This window comes from Myotis davidii, unplaced genomic scaffold, assembly GCF_000327345.1.
Source record: "Myotis davidii unplaced genomic scaffold, ASM32734v1 scaffold556, whole genome shotgun sequence".
Taxonomy (NCBI): Eukaryota; Metazoa; Chordata; class Mammalia; order Chiroptera; family Vespertilionidae; genus Myotis; species Myotis davidii.
Genome location: NW_006287671.1, coordinates 879548 through 901363, shown reverse-complemented (window position 1 = coordinate 901363; position 21816 = coordinate 879548). Strand labels below are relative to the sequence as shown.

The following is a 21816-nucleotide window of genomic DNA, read 5'->3' as shown; positions in this document are numbered from 1 at the left end:
ATGCCTATATATACCAAGGTAATTGCTAATGGGATCATTTTAAGACATAATGCAAGTAGGAATGGCATTTATGTTCAGCACTTTCCTCTAGATCTCTTCATTATTTTTATCTCAAATTCCTGCTTCTGTAACTGAGAGACTCGGTCCATATGGTCAGATGTAACTGATCCCAGACAGTGAGAAAAGACCAGTAAAGTCTGGTCTACGTCTGCTCTACCCAAGACAACCTAAAGCTGAGACTGAGAAATAAATCCTCATCAAATAGCCCCTTCATAGCAAGACCCTCAGTACCTTTCTGCCAAATTAAATCTCTGAATTAGCATAATGAATAAGCCTGGCCTGGCTCAGTACCTGTCACATGAAGATGATAAGGGTTGCAGTTATTAGTGTTGATCAGTCAGATCCATGGACCCACTATTGCCCAGTACCAGATCCTGAGTATCTGAGAACTTAATGTGAGGTGGAGAAGAAAAGGGACAGGAATGGGATAGAAGGACAGGACTCATGCCCATTGACTACAGTGATGCCAGGCAAGATACTAGATATGTTCTATGCATTCAAAATCACTCAAGATGCAGAAGAACTAGAGCAAGTGGCATTATTATTCTCATTTTACGCATATGGCCATGATGTGAGCCAAGTGCTGAGCACAGCAGCCGGCTCTTGATAAGTGCCTCCAAATAGAAGCCACTAGTATTTGTATAGTGTTGATAATATCATTCTGCAGAGTGGAAACTGAGGTTGATTGAGGTTAGGGTCACACAGGAGCAACAGTGTGGGGCCAGGAATAAAGTCCAGGTCTGTCCGATACCACTGTCTCTGTACTAGTAATACTGATAGTGTGGTCAGGACAATTGTCAATTGCACTCCCCTTCCCATGTAATGGATGAAAAAGTTACATCCTTAGAATGAACCATCAATGGTATGTTAAAGTTATGTCAAATTTCAAATAGAAAACTACTACGGAGTCCTGCTTAAAGCATCAAGGATATTTTAAAATTGCAAGAAGGGGAGAATGCTTTATAAGAGCTGTTTTAAAAAGTCACTGTTGTCAACCAATGAAGAAAGTTCATCCAAAAGGTAGTTAGCCAACAGATAAAGGCTGAGCCTCTCAGGGATTTCAACCAAAGCAGATTTTGTAACCTGTGATTTGTCCTAAAAATGGACTCAACCTTCTGCAATTGTGAGTTGAACTGGGAGTCTGGGATCAGGTCAACTTCTCAGTTGTGTGGAGAACTTTAAACGCTGAGCCCAATCCCTCTGGATTTCTATGTGGTTGGTTGCCAGGTGCTTGATGACAAATGGAGACAAAAGGCTCCAGGTGGCGTCAAGGCCAGGGAAAGTGTTTGCATCTTGTCTCTGCCAATTTCTACCTAGACTGTGAGCATTACTTACACTCTCCACGTCTTACTTTCTTCATCCATAAGAAATTATCTGAATGTGAACTTTAGCCAAGATAATGTTTGTGGAAACACTTAGCTCATGGCAAGTCTCTAAAAAAGTTCCTTTCCCCTTCCCTTTCCAAAACCAGTTAAGTTCTGCCAATACTCATCTCTAACCTCTGAACCCAAGAACAACATATTCTTCTGCTTTCGTTGTCTTGGCTGACTTTTGTTTGCCTTATTAACTACTTGGAAAGTAATGAGGCTGGATTTGTTTTGTTTTCTGCTCTACTCTGTGGTTTGTCAAAAAGCCATGTACGTTTGGGAAAAAAGCGGGGGGGGGGGGTTGTCACTCCTTGTGAAATTTACTTGAATCTTAAGCAAATAAGACACAAAACAAGATCATGTGCCCCTTAGCATCAAGAAAATAATCTACAACTTCAAGTAACATTAACAAGTGTTTTTCCCTTAAGAAAAAATAAATGAACCCAACCCTTCTGTAGTTTCCCAACTTCAATTTTTCTACTGGGTCCAAGCAAGAAATCTATATAGCAAAGCAAAGCTGAGAATGGATGCTGCCATCTTGCTGGAGATGGCTACCTAACGCCCCTAGAGGCAGTGGCTGGTGATGGCCAGAAAGAGAAACAACATTTCGGATGACACTCTGGACTCAAGCATAGATGTCGTTTATACATTTGATCTTGCCACATGAAGAATGCTTAGTACAGCTTACAGTCAAGCTTCAAAGAAGCTGCTGTTTTTGTTTTTGAATATTAAATTATTTTCTTCTTGAGCCTTAAATCATTTGACTCCAAGGCCTTTCCTACTTGTCATAAATGATGTTAGAGTATCATTTTTTAATTCCTTTGACAGCAGGAAAACATCCCCTCCTGGGCGCATTTAATTTCTTGCTTGTTATTTGATGATGAATAAGTCTCAAGGCCTTTGGCAGCTGTTGGCCAGATTCACACCATTAGGGGAAGATGCTGGGAGATAACCTCAAGTGAATCCTTAACAATTCTTTTGCCTTGAAAGCTGACCTGGGGAAAATGTCTGGCTTAAGGGGATGAGAAGAATATGAGCCACACACATATTTAATTACAAAACACCAGTTTGGGCTTTGGCAAGAACCTCTTCCACTTCTTCAAACATGATCAATTATCCATTAAAAAAAAATGCATGAAGTGCCACAAGTCATTGATTTCTTTGTTTTGTTTTGTTTTTGTGTTTTTAATGAACTACACAACAGAGTCCAAGTTCACATGAAATATTTATCTTTTGTCCAAACCCCACACTCATTCTACCCTTAGCTAGTTTGGCAGAAACTGATAGCTCATGCTTTCCATTAAGCCAGTCAAGAAAAATTGCTTACCAGGATTTACTCCTTCATCAGCCTGACTAATTACACCATTCACTGTTCCTTTCATACAGAGATTTTAAATTCCTACTCTGGAAGACACATACCACCCAAAAGACATCTGCTTCCTGGATTGCTCTATCTTCTTTTTCTCAATCTAGGGAAAAATACTCCATGGCCCAGAAAACACCAGCTAGGCAAAATCTAGAAATGAGAACTGACTGGTCTCAAGCTAGGGAAAGGTCAGGTCAAGGAGAAGGTGCTGAGATAAAAGTAATTGGGAGCTAGTGGGATAAAAAGACAGAAAAGAATCTTCTCTTTCGACACATTCAGGGAAGGCATTCAGCCTACAGAGTCCAGTGACAAGTCTCAGATACCTCTGTACAGTGACAGAAGAAAAAGATAAAATATGCACATGTTACTAGGGCAAAGCTGGTCTGAAAGAGTGGGAGGCACCAAGGTGGGGGCAGCTTTGGGGATGGCAGTGGCATTAGGCTGGACTTGAACACAAGCCCAGGCTCTGCTCAAGGGGTGATTACATTTTCCTAAACCACCAAATGCTGGGCATCAAAGAGGTTAGGGGACCAACAGCTCTGTGAGCTTAAGAAGAAGCTTCCCATGGATCCATGGTCCAAAATGAAATGTCACCTTTAAAGGAAAATATGGGGATACAAGTTGAACTGCATAAAGCATAATAACCATAACTTTCTCTCTGGAGATTTCTTTGCATGGAACTACTTTAGCTGAGAACACAGCAAATACTTTGTAGAGGTCACATATAAACAAAAGCATACAGTGGTGACCCAGAGAGCTAAATCCCGTGTCTCATCTACAGTATGTTCTGAGTTCTTTCAAGATCTTGTCTTTCTGGCTGATTAATCTGTTGGTAAACAGTGTAAAAAGCACAGCATCTTCAAGATTGCTGTTGGAAAACCACTTTGAAGAATGGGTGTAAGTAAACCATATAGGAAATAGGTCCTCCCGCCCCTCTTTCCTTTTGAAGGTGCCCAAGCTAACTCTGTTCGTTGTTTCAGCTCAAGGCCTTCACATGTGCCTGACTAACGCTTCTCGGGATTATTAGAAGCAAAAGACAAAACAAAGAAAAGATAACTTCTACTACAAGTTCATTTCACGTGCTCAATTTATTACAGCACAAAGAACACCAAATGTGGTTCGCATTTAAGTCGTGTCTTTAATATAAAGATTGAGGGCTGCTAAAATTGTGAGCGTGCATAGCCATTTTTCAAGAAGCTGTTTAATAGCTGGAGATCATGTTTCAGTGTCTCAACCTCACTACTTAGAATTCGATTCCCTCTCAGCGATTTGTTACTTGAACCTCATTTTCAAGGAACCATCAGAAAGCAGGCTTCTGGTCTTTCAGGTTCCCAGGGAGTAAAGCCATCTATAAAATGCTAAATACTTTTTGATAAATGGGGCTTAATTAGATCACAGATTTTGGAATTGAATATGTTGAAGGGGCCTGCCTCAGTGATCATCACTACACCAGAGCGTTATAAATTACTAGTTAGTTCAGGAGACACACATCACAGGCCAGTCAATACACTACTTCTTTCTACTGCCCTGGGCTACCTGGGACACAGAAAGACAGGCTTTTCCCATCAGTTTCCTGGCCTCTCGGCCACATTCAGTATGTATTTTACTCATTGCATGTTTAGCTTAATCTTTATTTTTTAAGTTTAGCATTTGGAGACTATACCTCAATTCTGAGAAATGCAAACAATAGTGCAGTTGCAAGATACTTGTTTTCCCTGAAATATATTAAATAAAGGAAATATTTAAAATCACCCTTCCTGGCACTATGCACAGTATAATTAGTGTTAAACATCTGTGATAAATTGTGCCTAACAAATTGCCTAAGCATCATAAGTATTACGAGAGGACCACAGTTTTATTAAACACTGAAAATTGTATTTTTCCCAGTGGTTGTACTGCAAGATAATGAACTCCCAACAAGTGGCAGCAGAAATGCAAATTCAATTTTGCACAAGACTGACAAACACTGCGATATATTATGCCAATGGAGACACAGCCTCTATGTAGACAAAAGGAAAAAAAATTCCTCATGTTCAGTAAATATGTATAATTAGGAAAATATGAAGAACAGCTAATCATCAATATTGAGTGCATGCCTGCATCTCCAACCTCATTTTTAAATAGCATAATTTATTCCTTTATTTTATTTCCATCACCATTTACATCCCTTATACCCACTTCCACCTCCACACCCCCTCCCACACCCCCACAATCACCACACTATTGTCCGTGTCCATGAGTTCTTTCTCTTTTTTGCTCAATCCCTCCTGCCCCTGCAAATGCCACCAACCCCCACCAGAGCTTTTTTTAAGTCTAGTGAAAAGTTGAACCTTGCTCTTCTAGGTTTCAAGTTTCATTTTTCAAAGGGACTATTGATATTGGTGAAACTAGAAGGCACCCTAATCAGGCCCCCAAATATACTAACTCTTCCTTAAATGTTTGGTTTCAACCAAGTGGTACGCCAGAGTTTTAATTCATAAAAGCAGATTTTATTATACAAATAAGCAGACACTGTCCGGGAGATGAAATTGAAGCAGCTCTGATAGTTTATTAATTTATTTGATTTACTTCTGGCTTCTCTTACCCAATCTTATTTATGTCAAAGTAAGTTGAAGCAGACTTCATTATGTAGTGAAATGCAATTTGAACACTTTTTATTGGGTCATGGTGATTCAATCATTTCTCTCCTTAAGTCCCATAATCTCTTCTTACATTATTTTGTACAGATTGAATCACATAAGACAAGATTCCAAAAAACTTAGGAATTTGTGGGAAGAGATGTAATAATATCCTAATAATTCTTTAAACTATGAATACTAAGTTATACAGAAATTAACATTATTACCACTTTGCAATATAATAGTATATTTTCTCTAAAGAAAAGTAACTGAGTTAGTGAACTTGACTTTTTAAAGTAAACTTTTGAGGCAACTGTAGTTCCTAATCATTTTGCTATAAAATGATCAGAAGTTTGAGCCTAATCTGACCCAGTTTGAGCATTTCTGGTTTTTGTTGATTATGTAGATTACAAAATTTGTCAAATCACTCTCTGATCTTTTCCTCTTCAAATAGTAGAGTTTCAGGGTTTTTGCATTTTCATAACGTTATTGAATTGTTTGTGGAAAAATAAGCAGATTCCTCTCACATGCTATATACCTATCTTGTGTCAGGTATGTTAGTACATTGGGCAGCCTCAATTCATAAACATATGTAGTTGCCAAACTCCATTTGACTGCTTAGAAAAAGCCATTTTGTCATGGGGACACTCACATGTGCTTGGAATGGCAAAACCATCCCTTAAGTGCCCTTTAAACCTCTGTGGTATATTATACCTCTAAATCACCATTCCTATGCCCTAACCCATCAGAAGTAAAAGATTTCCATGTTTAGAGACTGGTAAGAGACTGTTTAGAGACTGTGCTGACTAGAGAGGGCAGCCAAATGTCAGCAAAGGAGGTAGAATCAGGTCAGCAACAAAGGTACAAGCTTGTCCCTAGAGGACTTGTCTATTCATTTCACCAGATGTATGGTCCTTCGGGAAGAGAACCTTCTGCAGTGGGTCTGGCCTACAGCAACCATCTCCAAACTCTATCATGCCTCAGAATCATCTGGGGGCTCTCTTCACCATGTACATTCTCTGGTCTTACCTCTAGCAATTCAAATTTGATAGATGTTGCTTGGGATACAGGGATTTGATCCTTCTAAAGCATGTCTAGTCTCTCTCTCTCTCTCTCTCTCTCTCTCTGTGTCTCCTCTGCTCTCTCTCTCTCTCTCTCTCTCTCTCTCTCTCTCACACACACACACACACACACACACACACACACACACACACCACACTGAGGATTACAGGGCCAAAGGCTTTTGCTTGCTGGAGACTGCAAATAGCTGACTGGTAGCTAGAGGGTGCAGAGTTAAAGGTAAATAGGAACAGGTCTCCTCCAACAGTGGTGTCACCCAGCTTTACTGGGTATTTGAGAAGAAAAAGATTGGGCAAAGCCTCAAACAAGAGGCTACCTCATGACTCTACCATCACCTCCCAAAGCCATGTGGCTGCCATTGGGTAGTTCTCCATCAAAGGTGAGGCCTTGAGGTTCTGGTCTTTACCATTTAAAATCATTCTCCACTATGCTGTGATAGGTTGTTTAGAATTAAAAAGTACTTTTTTATAGTATAGGAGGGAATTTCAGGACTTAAACTATGGGCAAAATGAGAAAGTTGCAGATATATTATCTCATCGGTTAAATTAGCTAAATTTCCAATGTAAATGGCTTCAAATCCTTTGAGGACCAAATGTGTGTGTATGCTTGGGAAAAGCATGAAAAAAAACTGGCTGATGGCTAGAGAGAGAGAGAGAGAGGGACAAAGAAATAGGTGCTAAACTACGTAATCAAGAAAAAAGACTAGAGTCACACTTCCTAGGTTCAAATCCTAGTTCTCTACCTGTTAGCTACATGTCTTTGGACAAGTTGCTTAATTGTTTTGTGCCTTATTTTCTTCAACTTTGATACTTAAGAACAATAATACCTATTACATAGAACTATTGCACAAATTAAATGAGATAAATATATGTTAAGCACACTGTACAGTGGCTAGCTATATAAAAATATTATTATTGTTGTTGTTGTTGTTGTTGTTTGAAAGATAAAATTAAACCCTAGTTAATAGTATTCATGAGTCAAGTTCTTAGCTTTCTAAGTTAGCTTTTACTTCTAGATTTGCCAGCAAAAATAGGGGGAGGGAGGTAGTCTAGGCCTTGGTTCATACAAAACTATATATATATAATATATATAATTGATTTCAATCATTGATTGGCTGCCTCCTGCATACCCCACACTGGGGACTGAGCCCACAACCTGGGCATGTGCCCTGACTTAGGATCAAACCGTGACCTCCTGGTTCATAGGTCAATGCTCAACAACTGAGCCACATCGGCTGGGCCAAAACTTTCTTATTAGTCCCAGGAAGGAGGCATCTGACACACCTAACAGGGTTGGTCCAGAAATCTACCTGCCTCTTACCAATAATCTTCTGGGTTTCTTTGTGACACAAAGACTCCCAGTCATCTTCTCAAGCAGCCCTTTTTTGGTCCCTGAGCCTCAACTCTCTCAGTGGCCACTGCTTACAGTCCCCGAGGTTACACTCTGTTGTAGTTTTCCCAGAATTGTTCATCTTTTCATTTTCACATCCCTGCTCTTTACAGTTTCCCTCTAGAAGCCTCTATATGCCTATCTTGTTGCAAATTCTTCTCCATACAGTCACTCTTGGAACTTAAGCATTAGGCCTCCTGAGAATGTATTCCCTCATAACACAAAACATAAAGCATTAACATAACTGAAACCAAATTTACAAAAGCAGTCAGGAGAATTCTCAAAACATAAACAACTTGGGAGGTGAAAGGGAAATAACAGAAAAAAAGCTTTAAACCCAACAGTGAACAGACATGGCCATAGGGGTAAATAGCATGCAATTCAAATGGAAAGGTTCCCTAACTTCTGCTACTAACACAATCAGTGAGGAATTTAACTTATTAGTCATGCCTGATGCTCAGTGAAGTAGAGATGTATTTTTCCCCAAAGCTACAGTAATATTACAAGTAGAGTAGATACAACTGTCCATTCATTCAGTCAGTCATTCGTCCATGTTTCTTGTACACCTACAGTGTCCTGGGCACTATTTTAGGAGCAGGAGATGCCAAAGCACTTGCTTGTCCACTGACCATCCCATGATTAGGAACTTAGAAAACTGTCAGTATTTCCATCTGTGATTTTCAATGTCATTCAAAGTCTACTGCCACTGAATTCCAGGGTAAGACATGACTTCCTGATTATACTCACTCATCATTCAACAGAGACATATGATTACACATGCTAAGCCTAATCTGGAATTTCATCCCCATCCCATCTACCCTGCCCCATCCTGGAGTCTCACTGTTACAGGTTCCAGACAGTCTTCTTAGTCAGAAATTTGTTTTATTTCATTTCATTGGGAAAATTTTCCACATTGGCAAATGAACTTAGGTACATGCCAAAACACACACAACCCTCACTCCCGGGGAAGCAAAGGGCTCATCAAATGCTCTCTTTGGAAATAAGCCCACCCTTTTCTCTTAAGTCTCAATCTAATTAGCTTCTCCAAGCTGCTCTTGGGCCGCACCTCCACAAACCCCTAAGGGCTGCCTGAACTCTGCAGCTTTGTGCTAATACATGCATGAGGATTCGGGGGGCCTGGAAATCTCTGATAAACAACATGTTGATTGTATCATTATTTGTCATGATGGACTTTGGACTGTGATTGAATAATTCATACTCTGATCTTTTCTAAGTTACCAAGATAATTAAGAGAATCAACATTCGGTCAGAAAAGAATTTGTTCATTTTGGCTAACCTCACCATTCTAATTCATCTACATCAATCAAGCCCAGTGAAGATACGTTATGTGATGTTTGGGAGAAACACATGTTAGTCTACTTATTAAAAGCCTCATATGAGGTACTGGTCATATATATGAATCTGTATAAGCATATGTGCCTGTGATAAAGTAGGTGCTTAAAATATCAGCTCCTTGATGTTGCCTGACCTTAGGAAAGTCCTGATGCATGCTCTTCCTGTGGGAGAAATGCCATCTATCAATGCCGACTCGTGTTTTTCAAAGGACTCCCTAAAGGCCAAAGATCTACAAGAATGTTGACCCCTTTTAATTCATCAGTTTGGAAACATGGTCTTTTGCATGGAAAATGAAAGACTCAGCCAAAGAGGGTGAGCCAGACAAGTGACTTGCCTGTTCTACATGATGTTCCACGGGGCTGGCATCGGAATTGGTTGCCAGTGGAATGGGTGGCGAGAAGGGATTATTAGCTCTTTGTCCCTTGGCCTCCCTGGGACAGGGTGACTCAAGGCAGGTGCTGTGAGTACCTCCACCTTTACATTATCACCTAAAAAATATTTAATAAATGTGTGCACCTCAAATTGCTCCCAAAATACTTAGCACTCTTTGAATTCATCTTTGGAAAAACAGACATCAAGTTCGCCTAGGAAATGTGATGTCACAATATCAGCAATGAGGGCATTCAAGAAAGGCTTGGAGATCTACGGTATCAAATGCTTTACCTAGGATTTTCTAAAATACAACCAAAACGGTAAACTTATCAGAATGGGCTGGGTTTGGTTGGGAGAGAGTGGAATTTTACAGGATTTTAATGAGCAAAATGTAAATGTCTAATCACTATGTTGTACACCAGAAACTGGTATAATACTGTATGTCATCTGTAATTGAAAAATAAAATTTAAAAAACAAAGTTAAAAAAATACATAAAAATAAGATTGATTATTCATGGTTATTTAGCCTTTCTGGTACTACCTCTGTTGAGAAAACCTCACAACTGGCCCAGTGGGCTCTGTGTCCGCCTCACATTGAAGACAGTCCTGGGGTCAGCCAACCACTGGTTCTTTTCTTATTCAGCAGTAAGTTCACTACCGGCCATCTGGCATTCTCCAGCTTTCATGTTGGAAGGTTAATACACTCAGCATACCTTGATAAACCCACATGAAAGGTGCAATACCAACACTACAATTCCCCTTGCAGAGTTAGAAAATTGCTAGATATTATTTTTTGAAAAGGTCAACAGTCGCACTGGGCTACAAAGAGTCCAGACTTCCAGGAGGCTGATCTGGGCCTGAACAGAAACACTCCCATGTGTTTGCTATAATTTGGGTTTGTTACTTTCCCTCCTAATCAATCAGAGCCTCAGCTTTTCCAGCTGCAAAACAGAGTAATGATATCCATCTTCCAGCAAGAATAAGAATTTAGTTTGTAAATATGAACATGGAGCTCATAGAGACTGGCATACACAAGGCATCAGATACTGGTTGTTTAAAAATTACAAAGAATGAGCACATTACAAAAGGTGCTCGTGACATTAATGAACAGGCTGAGTGAAAATGGAATATTTAAAATTTCAAGTATTAGAACTTTAATTTAGCAAATGTGATACCAAAACTCCAAATGTGGGAAAATAAAACAATATCTAATAAACTTATATAAAAAGATTTCACTTATATTTTAAAAGTTTATCCTTTTTTTCTAGATCATTTCTCAAATTTACTGAGAGGGTCTCCTGACCTTCCAAGCCTTTTTAACCTTCTTTTTTTAAAAAAAAAAATCTCTCTCTCTCTGTCTCTGTCTCTCTCTCTCTCATTTGTTCATTTCCTCCCTCTTCAGATTTACTTTTTGAAAAATGCAGTGAGAAAATGAGAGTGCATGTCCCTGCACATAGCTCAGCAGACAGCACAGGATGGTTAGTACTGGAGGTGCTAGCAAAGTGGGGCAGGGAAATGTACCTAATGGGCTGGGGCTGGGGGCGAAGGAGCACATTAGGCCAGGAATGCAGGAAGGGAGAGAAGACCTAAGCTAATCAGCCCAGCAGCTAATGTATACAAAGCACTGCTTGGCAATGACCAAAGGTTTACATGCGAGTCAGGCCAGAAGGAGTCTATATAGGCGCCTGGCTAGGGTGAGGGGAGTGAGGTCCATGCCTTGTACACAAAATTTAAGGGAACACCCAAAATTCAGTATTTGAGATGAATGATATTTTCAGGCAATATTTTCCAAAATAAATTAATGCAAACATCTATGGTGAAAAATATTAAAAGTTTAAACAAGTAGAGGCTTTAAATAAATAGAGCCCTCTCAGACCCCATCTTTAGATAAAATTTTGCTCTTTTTTTCATAGATTGATGTTGCATACATTTTTTGTCTTTTAAAATGCTGCATTAAAATATTACTTATCTTGATTTCTGAGATTGTTGGTGCTCCTTTAAATTCTGCACCCTAAGGGAAGGCCTCACCTGCCTTATCCTAGTCCTGGCCCTGTCTGGGCGCAGAGGGCCAGTTTGAGAGCTAAATGGAAACAAATGAGGACAACTTCTCGAGGCTTGTTTGTAGTGCTTTTAGAGATCCCAACATTGTTGGTGATAAAAGTAGGCAACAGAGACCACAGATGAGACACTATTATCTTTATTGGTATACGCGTTTGGCTCTGAATGATCAACTACATCACAGAATTCAATACAACAGATCTTATTTTCATAAACATGTCTGTATAATAAAAACTTCCAAAACTCCATTGATCACATTGATGTATGTGGACAAGTCCTGGAGTTTCTGAACACAGTAAGAGAATGCAAGTCATGTTTTAGGTCCACTTTCTTGCATCAAATATGAGAGAGGGAATTAAAGTTAAACAACGTGTAGCAATCACAGAGACCCCTCCCTCCCCGATCCCCTTAGATCATGGTGCAGCATCAGAGGGCACGACCACTGAGACCAGTGCTGCAAGGCAGCAGACAGGCCCAGCAGTAGGAGGCTGGTTGCTTGTTGCCCGCAGCGGAGAAGCAGGGAAACTTCTGAGTGAGGATCAGTGTAACACCCAGACTGCATGCCCAGCTTCAGAAGGGTCTCCTCGGGGAACATCATCCACACCCACCCACACAAGTCCCCTCTTTTCAAAAGTGGGCAGAGGGTGTGGGGACCACAGGAATCCATCCACAACCCAATAACCCAGCCGATAGCTCAGCCCACACATAGAAGCTCGGCATGCGACAACATCGATCTCTTCTAAGAGAACAAAAGAGAGCATTGGGGTGTTTACACCAAGGACTGTACCCATGTACTAGCTATAAGACCCCAGTCTGGCTAACATCCACTTTAATTAAATTGGGATGTAATACGCGGGAAACAGGAGAGAGTACACATCACCCTGGATGAGAAGCAGTATTTAAGAAGTGAGAGATAAGCTTATCCCCTTTGCTACTTGGCCATTGGCTCCCTCTCCAAAGCTCAGGAGTTAAAAAATCAAAGGCAGAGCTCCCCACCACCAATATCTCACTAAGAAAATGAGTGCATTCCTCTTCAAAACCAGTGTTGATAAAGGTCTAGGTAGGGATCAAGGAACACTAAAACCTTACATGTAACTAAAGGGATTTTACCATCAACTCAAAACAAAGGCTTGTAAGAGGGAAGAAACACCCTACAAGTAATCGCACTTGGGAAAGAAGAGAATGGCCCTCACTAGATAAGGGTCAAAGAGCGATATGGATTCGTAATTGCTTCTGTGGGTATCAGGATACAGCACTAATGGAACTAGGAACTAGGGAGAAATGTGATCATTAGCTTCGTGGTTTCTGAACGTTCATACACAGAGAAACGGAGGGAGGATGGCAGGCGAGTTGGACGAAGGAATTGATATTTATGGGTCAGCGTAGAGACTATGTGAGAGAGACCCAGTTAGTCCAGCTTGCCGGGGTACTCTCTTGATATAAGGTAAGAACGTGAGTTCTGTCCCTGGGTAGCCAGTTGATTTTTCTCTGTTCTGTAGTAACAGACTGAAGGCCGACTCACTTGCAAAAGTAAACTCTTTCTAGGAGCAAAGGTGGGGATGATTATTGGGCATAAGAGTATAAATGGATCTGAAGTTCCATTACCCTTGCAGGAAAGTAAGTCAGGTGGCTGGTCAGTGGTGCCATATCATGTAGTCTCCCTGTACTAAAGACATTCCCTAACACAGAGGATAGCTCTTTTGATATGATTTGATAGTGTAGGATTTTATCCTGCCCCCTCTATATCAACCACTTTGTCGGAACATTAGGAATATGGGCACTCCGTCTAATTTCCTTCATTATCTAATAACAAGCTTGGGTTCCACTTTAATGCACCCAAAAGGTCAATGGCATGGTTAAGTAAATGTGCTAAATAATAGCAACAGGATAAAAAAATATTGATGTCTATGTATATTCATAGCATATATAATAAGAAGAATAATATAAAAACTAGGTATTAGATTACTGTTTTCTTTCTAAAATTCCTCCCCCACCCTTTGGTTCAAAATCATACAAATCTAATCTTTTATAAATCATAGGAATCTCTCTGTTATATGAACTCATTTTTAGAATCTCTGAACTGTAACATTGTGCAAAATACCAACATGGACATACTTCTGGAGAGTATTAGTGAGAGGTCCCCTTGCTGGAAACGCAGTTTAGGCCCAGATGCCTGAAATATCAGAAGAAACTGGAGATTATTGGGCGCTAACTCCATCAAGTTTAAGTAAGATTGAATGTCTAAGGAGAGATTTCAAGTCATCAGAGGTCCTTGCACCAGGGATGCTGGCGGAATAAGGACATCCCTCAATAGTGGGAAACGTCAGATATAACCAGCTTGGCCCTTTAAGACCCAGCACACTCCATGAAAGAAGTTGGCTGATCAGGATGAAGAACTGGGAGACAAAAAGTGATTGGCTACTTCAGTTGAGATGTAATCTACATTTGGAGTCGTCAAGAGTGTTGACCCTAAACCAGAACTCTCAGCCTGCCGAGGCAGGACAGGGAGCCTCTTACTTCCTGAGTCTTCCCAGCCTACTACACAGGCCTCACCCACTCTATGATGTTCACCATGTGGAGCTGAGCAAATATGGACTTAGGATCACTCTAGACCAGACCTGACATGGCCAGTCCAACCCCCCACCTCTGTTTTAACCTATGTACCATGAATCAAATGTGAAATTTGAAACTGGCAATAATGCACTCACTGCAGTCCCTACTAATTTTCCAGCACAATCCACCTGAAATGAACCACTGCTATACAAATATAAACAAAGCCTAGTCCAAATAAAATTTGGGGCACAAATAGTTAGACTTTGTATCACAGGATGATTCAAAGGACACTCATAAGACTAGGAAGCCATATATCCAAGTGACATCAGCAGTTATCTTTAGCTGTCAGAATCTTTGTTTCTTACATTTTCTAAATGTTTCTCATTTTAGGGCTCCTGAAGGCATTTAATTCTGTCTTATTGGCCGAAACCATTGGGTCGGTGACCAAATCCACTGTGGTTTGCCTGGGACTGTCCTGGTTTAAAGCTGAAAGTTCCATATCCTACAAACCTCCTAAGTCCTGGTGGTCCCTGTACTACTGGCATTCCCATTTTCCTACAGGCCACAAATATTGCCTTTTAATTTTCCCCTCCCTGAGGAGGTCAGGCATTCAGAAACAGGAAGCTTTCTCTAAGCAAAAGGGAGCAGGCTCCGCAGAGGGCAGCGTGGACTCAGCAACTTGTGGGATCCCCTCAGGAGGCAGCTCTTGCTCCCACTTAGGGACTAACCCTGAGGAGCCAGATGGCCATTGTGCGTGGCTATCAGTGTGTGGCTAAGAAGTAGTTCAACAGTTTTTTTCTGTCCCTGGTATGGAGCAAATTCGTCTTAACCTGCCTTTCTAGAGAAGTAACAAGTAACAAGAAAAAGAACACTCAGACAAACAAACAAAAGATGACTAAAATATCAGGGAGGACCTCAGGAGAGCTGGCAGGATGAATCACCTGAGAAGCCCAACCGTGGTGGGCTACCCTCTCAGCTGGCAGAATTAGTGAAGACAGAGAAAACTAGCGCTTTACAAGGAGAAAATCTGCATCTCGCGTAAAAGCCCCCTTCAAGGATTGAGTGTCACATCCAAGGAAAACTCCCATGGTGCCATCTCGACTTAACCATAGGGAGCACTCAGTGCTCGAAGCATCTGGGTGGCAGGAGCTTCTTCCCAACACCAGAGGCTCCTCTGCACTTGTATTTGCTGAGCTGGCCCTGGTCCACAATCTGCTGGCACATGCAAGAGTGGCCAACTGGAAACCAAAACAGGGCGGGGTGCGGGGGGACTTGATTGGATTTACCCTGCTGGTACCCATTCTCCAGTTGAGCTGGGCTTTGGGAAACCCCCCGAACACATGCATTAGGATCCTGCCTCTGCTGGCGTGCCTCCAGCATAGCACTGATGACTTGGTGAAATTGGATTGAAATGTTTGATGTGAGAGGGCTGCATAATTCTATCTTGGCTGGCCGATGATGTGGAAGTAAAACAGTTTTCAGAATATCACTATGAGTGCTTCCTTGACCTAAATCCATAATCATTTTTCCTTTTCAGCTGTTACCTATAAGATAGAAGTATTTTCTCTAGGGATCTAGGGATCCTATAATCAGGTGGTATTTCTTTTTGGAGACGAATAAAATCACCCAGTGGTCAAATGCTAATAAAATGATGTCTGTTATTTTACTTGTTGTAAATGTGCTTGAAACTGGTTTGCTAACAAATCTTCATCTCAGTGGCGTTTATAATGTGGCTTGCATTGTCAATGTGATTATGCAGCATGTATTCATTTCCTTTCTTCTAGGGAACTCAAGTTGCTTTTTAAAGCATTTTTTGATAGCTTCTTACCATCTCCTCTTGAGTTGAAAAGAGAACATAATATCAAGCTGTTATAGCTGGCGAAGGGGGACTATGGAACCAAGAGGGAGAGAGAATTGAACTGGGACCTACAGAATCCCAGCAATGTGCCATGAAGACCCCCAAGGGGTGAATTGCGAACCCAGTGTGCCATAAACAAAGCAATTTCTAAGGATCCTAAAATAACTGTGTTCTCTCTGTCATAACACTCATGCTGGGCACAATGGACTTAGTTTGTTTTTAAAGTGTAGGCCATGCCCTTCAAAGGGATATAAACAGTTCCCAAACCAGCTATATTTGGCCAATTAAATGCTTAGAAGAACATATATTTTTGAAGGACAAAATTAAGAGGCAAAGGACAGAGATAAGTGCTAAAGCAATTGTTTCTACCTGTTTTTAAATCAAAATGGACCATGGACACAGATTGTACTCAAGTTTGAAGATAACTTCAGGTAACTCTGTGTCCTTATCCTTTGATCTAATGAGCTCCTAGAGTCCTGGACATAATTAAGAATTTTTTTCTCATAGGTACTCAAGTAACATTGCAAATGTGTTCAAACCTCTGAAGTTCTGTGAAAAAATATCACCTCCTTTTTCTCCCTTTGTTGGTATGGGTATGACATTAAGGGAAGAGGAGGGTGCCCCATGTGATCTTTTCAACTACTGTTAAAACACTCCCTGCCTTTATAACCTTTTATTTCCTTATTCTTAGCTGGTCTATGAATCTGTGCTTATCTACATAATTGCCTAATAAGCATATAACCAATAGGAAAACACACACGTGTGAGCACACACACACACACACACTCACACACTATAATACCTGGAAAAATATGGCACATTCTGTAGGAAATCAATAAAGATCCATTTCATTGGAAATGGAGCCAAAAGGAACAAATATCAGAGTTCTTTATATGCATCTGTCACAAGGAGTTACTAGCCCTAGATACATAGAGGGCATGCTCTGTGAGAACACATACATATTTAGGGACAATTCTCATTTAATTTAGGCCCCAGGCCTAGGACCTTAACTAATTTACAAGGCTTCTCTAGGAAAGACACAATTTTAGGAATGACAATAGTCTATGGCATTTGATTTTCCTGCAGGGGAAGCTATAACACATTCCCACTCTTCAAGAGAACCCAAGATTTATGACTTGGGGGTTTTGCTGGCTAGTGGGTTTTGTTTTTTTATTTCACCCTTACATTATTTTTTTTCAGCTCCCTTTGTATCCTGCCTAGCAAAAATTTTCTCAGCAGTCAAGGACAGGATAGCAGCACAGCTGCCCTTGAGTCAAGTTTGTAAATCCTACTGGGAAACCACTCCATGCTGTCAGATGATGTGGTTTTCAGACACGTCTGTACAGACTAGTTGAATTAAAGACCAACTCCAGACTTGATGTGCTGAGCTCCTCAGCTCCATCTTGCCATCCTGATTGATCGAGGAGATGGGTCTATAGTTAAAGTGGCATAGCACTTTGAGGGCTTAGTCATTAGAGCACACTGCTTTCTCTTTGGAAGGTAACTTCTTGCTTGGCTAGGGTATGGAAGCTAAGGAGTGACGTCAAGATGTTTTCTGGCCAGAATTTGCAGATAACCATAGAACTCTTCTCCTCCATCAGGCATGGATTTAGCCTCCTTTAGTTCCTGCAGTGACACAGGAGCCTCCAAATACCAAATTATTATCAGGCGGTCTTGGGGGAACCTCTGGGCCCTGCAATAAAGTAGACAGACTTGCTATTGGAAAGTGCTCAGGAGCAATTCAGCCCTGTTCAGATTGCTCTAAAATCCTGCAAACCATCTCTAGATTTGGTAAATGAAAGCCTGACATAGCTCCTGATAGTAAAAAGTACTTTGGGGGATATAATTTATTAACATTCTTCACTTAAATGATCTTACATATCATTTGGAGCAGTCTGCTTTTGTTTGGGATTTGTTATTGTTCTTGTTCGTTTGTTTTTAATGCAAAATTATATAAGTATGGAGGCTGAGTAATTTTGGAAAAGTGACTTCTAAGCATCATCTGTAGAATAAAGTATTTGTATTAAATGATCTTTAAGGTCTAACTCAGGGGTCACAGACAAGTGGTGGATTATGGATCAAATCTGACTCAACCTCGTGTCATTTATTGTTCTCACCCAGTGTTTTAAATTTGGGGAAATTCACAATAAAATATTTTAATAAGTGCCTGTTCTTGCTGGAAAAAATTGAGTATCTGGTAATATCAGGTCATGTTTAAGCATAGCCTTCACAGTGCCATATCGTCTTTCTGATCTTGCCTATTTCCATATTGACCTGCATAATCTTGTAGGTAATTGGAGTTTAGGACCCTAGCTCTAAGCTATTCTATTATAGTGCATTGTAATTATATGATGAAATCTTTAACCATTGGCCTCCCTAACAAGACTCTCTGAAGGCAAGGAATATGCCATTATCACCACTAAATCTTCAGTTCCTGGCATTGTAGGAGTATTATGGATAGTTAATATATATTTAATGGATTGAAATTCACCTTCTATATTAGATTCTTACAATTCAGTAAAATAAGATTGGAACCACTCTTTCTTTGTAAGATCACACGTATATTTGAAAGCCAACATCTTTAGGTAGCAGGTAGATTTAGGAAAGAGAAGTAAATATGCTGGCTTATGGCCCAAGACACTAATAGGTCCAGAAGTTGGTGATATATCATCCATGTGACATTTTGCTTTAAGCACTTGGGAAAAGTTCTTAACTTTATCTGAGATGATATTAAATTTGTTACTCAGCAAACTTCTTGAAAGATCCCTTCTCTAAAGGTTTTTTAGAGGTTAGGTATAAAAATGTTTCATGGGGGGAAAAAAATGTTCCATGGGAATCACTTAATTGAAAGCTAATCTCCCAAAATTGTATGGGCCTAGACCAACAGATCCCTCTGTATAGCAGATTTATGCATTTTAAAATATTTTGATTTCTGGATGACTGCTATTAGGATGTTCAAAAATCAGGGTTTTTGGTAAAAGATTTTTCCTGCTAAAATTGTCATCTAAATCTGTTTAAATTGGATAATATATTATTAAAAACATGTCTAACAAGTAAACTATTATGTAGGCAAGTGTAATAGGAATAGAGCCAATGAAGAAGGCTATGGGTCATCTTTACTTGTTACAAGTCTGTTAGTAATTAATATTTCAGTAATATATATCCATATCTGATTAACATTTGGCCAACATCAAAAGTGTATCATGTCCCATGATATGAAAGAATAATTCAAGATATTTTTTCTGCTCTCGAGGAGCTTACAATCTAACATAAACAAGACTACAGAAACACATACATGAGAGTGGTTATACTCTTAACAAAATGCAACAGATACATTAAAGATAAAGGTAAAAAATATGGGGTAAAGAATGACTTTTTAAAAAGGGTGAAGATAAGGAGAGGAGTAATTTGCTTCTTCATTCCCATTTCTTTGAAAAATGATTCATAGAAGATGTATGATTTTAAGTGTTCTTCAAATCATGAAATAGTGTATGGCTTGAAGCCTAGAGGAAAAAACATTTCTGAGTGACTGGAAATACTGAGCTGAGTAAGAATGGCTGGGTGAAGGGTCCAGAAAGACTTTCCAAGGAATGAACTGTCAAATTAAGAATCAATGGTCTGGATCCCTCTGGTAGAGGACAGAAGCTAAGGGGAGACTACAGGTCTCCTCAACTCTCTTCCAAATGCAGGTGGTGTACAATGACTAAACCATAAAACCAAGACTCCTCCAAAATAATAAAAATGTCTAGTTTAAAACCTTTTCAAAAATCTCCATAGACTCTAGGTTAAAGAAATGACCTTTGGAAACTTTATTGTGGATTTCTAGGGTAAGAAAGCACTTCTAGATAGAACCATAGACCCAGCAGCCATCTAATCCACTTTCTTCTATAGGATCTCATTCGTTTGTTTGTTTATTTCTTTGCTTGCTCATCTGTTAATTTTCTCTTATTGGACTTATTGAACTGATGCTAAATACTTTATTATTCAGCTTTATCTGCTTTATTTTTCCACTATCGACAAAGGAGAGCAAACTTTTGGAACAGGTTGATTTTAGTCAACCTCAATTATAATACAGCCTCAGGCTAAATGAAGTACGTTATACAGCCTGATATTGATGATGACAGGAGTGTCAAAGTACTCTTTTCCTAGGGAGAACAATCAAAATGATGACAGATTCTCTCACCATAATACCCTGCTTTGCCTTATTCAACATTTGACTGCAATGCATGCAGGGTGTTTCAAGGACCTTTGGAGGATAATTATCTCAACAAAAAATGCACATTTTTAAACAATACCTCCACACATCTTGTTCATACCATAATGACAATGTTATAATTAGAAATACCTTGATTTAAATTAATAATTTTATTTCAAGAAGCTCAATATTCTTCACATATGCAATTCTATTTATCTTGTCATATTACATATTCAACTGAAATCTATGGTGGGGTCCAATCTCATGTATTTACAAGCTTATAATTCTGTTCTTCTTAAAAACGAAACTTGAATCCACTGTTAAACATACCTTGGGATAAATTTGAGTAAATAGGAGGCAATAATAGGTGTTTCCTCATATGTGAACAGATCTGATACTCATTGTTAAGCCTCCTTATCCCATGATAGTCACAGTGGAAAGTAAGTCCCCAAATACTAACCTTCTAAGAGTCTCACCTTACCTTTCAGGATAAAAGCATTTAAGGTGGGGTGAGAACATTCAAATAGAATATATCCATTATTCAGTGCCAGGGAACTCCTGGAACCTGGGTCACCTAACGTTCTACCTTTATATCCCCTTATTCATGTGTAAAGGAAGGTCTGGAGTTCCAGTGGCATAAGACCCATTTGTCTCTTGTGATTTTATTCTTTGTTGTCCTTAAGTCTGTGCTCCATTTTTTTGTATTTGGGCAATGTCTCAAAAAATAGAGTAAGAGTCTTGGGGAAAAAAACTGTAAGCTTTCAATAGAGGCTATTGGGTTCATTTGGTTCTAAAAAATATGTCACATTACTTAACATGTCTCTTTGCTATCATGACATCACAAGAAGCTTCATGCTGAGAACTAAGACTGAATAAATAATACAGAACTACCAGAATTGATACCACCTGTGTGCAACATAGCTCCTCATGATGACCTATAATGTATATTTTAATGATTTTCAATAAACCAAATTTAAATCCTATCAATTGCGTGACATATGTTCATTCTAATGATACTTCTGGTTTCTTTCTCTTTTTCAAGATAAGTATGCCTTGATTCCAACTTCATTTTGACAAATGATTTTTGAAAGTAGATCCCAAGAGAAGCCAGAAATTGCCCACAGTTCCAAGCCCAGCAGAAGACACGCCCTGTGAATTCCATAAGAAACAAACTAAAGAATCTATTCTGTGGTCCCAAAGCCCCCAAAATACTCAGACATTTCACAGCCTTCCTCCCCCAAGTCACCCTTGTCAAGGATTCTGATAAACACGCTTATAGATACAGCTATGCAACAAATGGGCCAATAAGTATAAACAGATGTACTTACATGTGTCTGGCTTGAGCTGACTGTTGGTGATGCCAAAGTACTGGGGATTTTCAATAACAGGGATCTTCGTCATTCCAATAATGACAGCATCAGGGCCGCCCTCTGAAGATGATGGAGTATTACTCCCATTGGAGATGTGGTGGAGTGGGCTAGCAGAGTCATCATCATTGCTGATAACTGAAGCTGGGCCTGGAGTTGGAAAAAATAACCATTCTC

General features: G+C 39.8%; 1 protein-coding gene across 1 annotated transcript in view; it reads right to left on the bottom strand.

The window, feature by feature from the left end:
- NTRK2 (neurotrophic tyrosine kinase, receptor, type 2) overlaps positions 1-21816 on the bottom strand; it is a 326931-nt gene that overhangs the window by 116357 nt on the left and 188758 nt on the right. The window contains exon 16 of the mRNA XM_006759498.2: positions 21601-21789. Within this exon, the coding sequence (XP_006759561.1) occupies positions 21601-21789 (189 nt within the window). The remainder of the gene's footprint in view (positions 1-21600; positions 21790-21816) is intronic.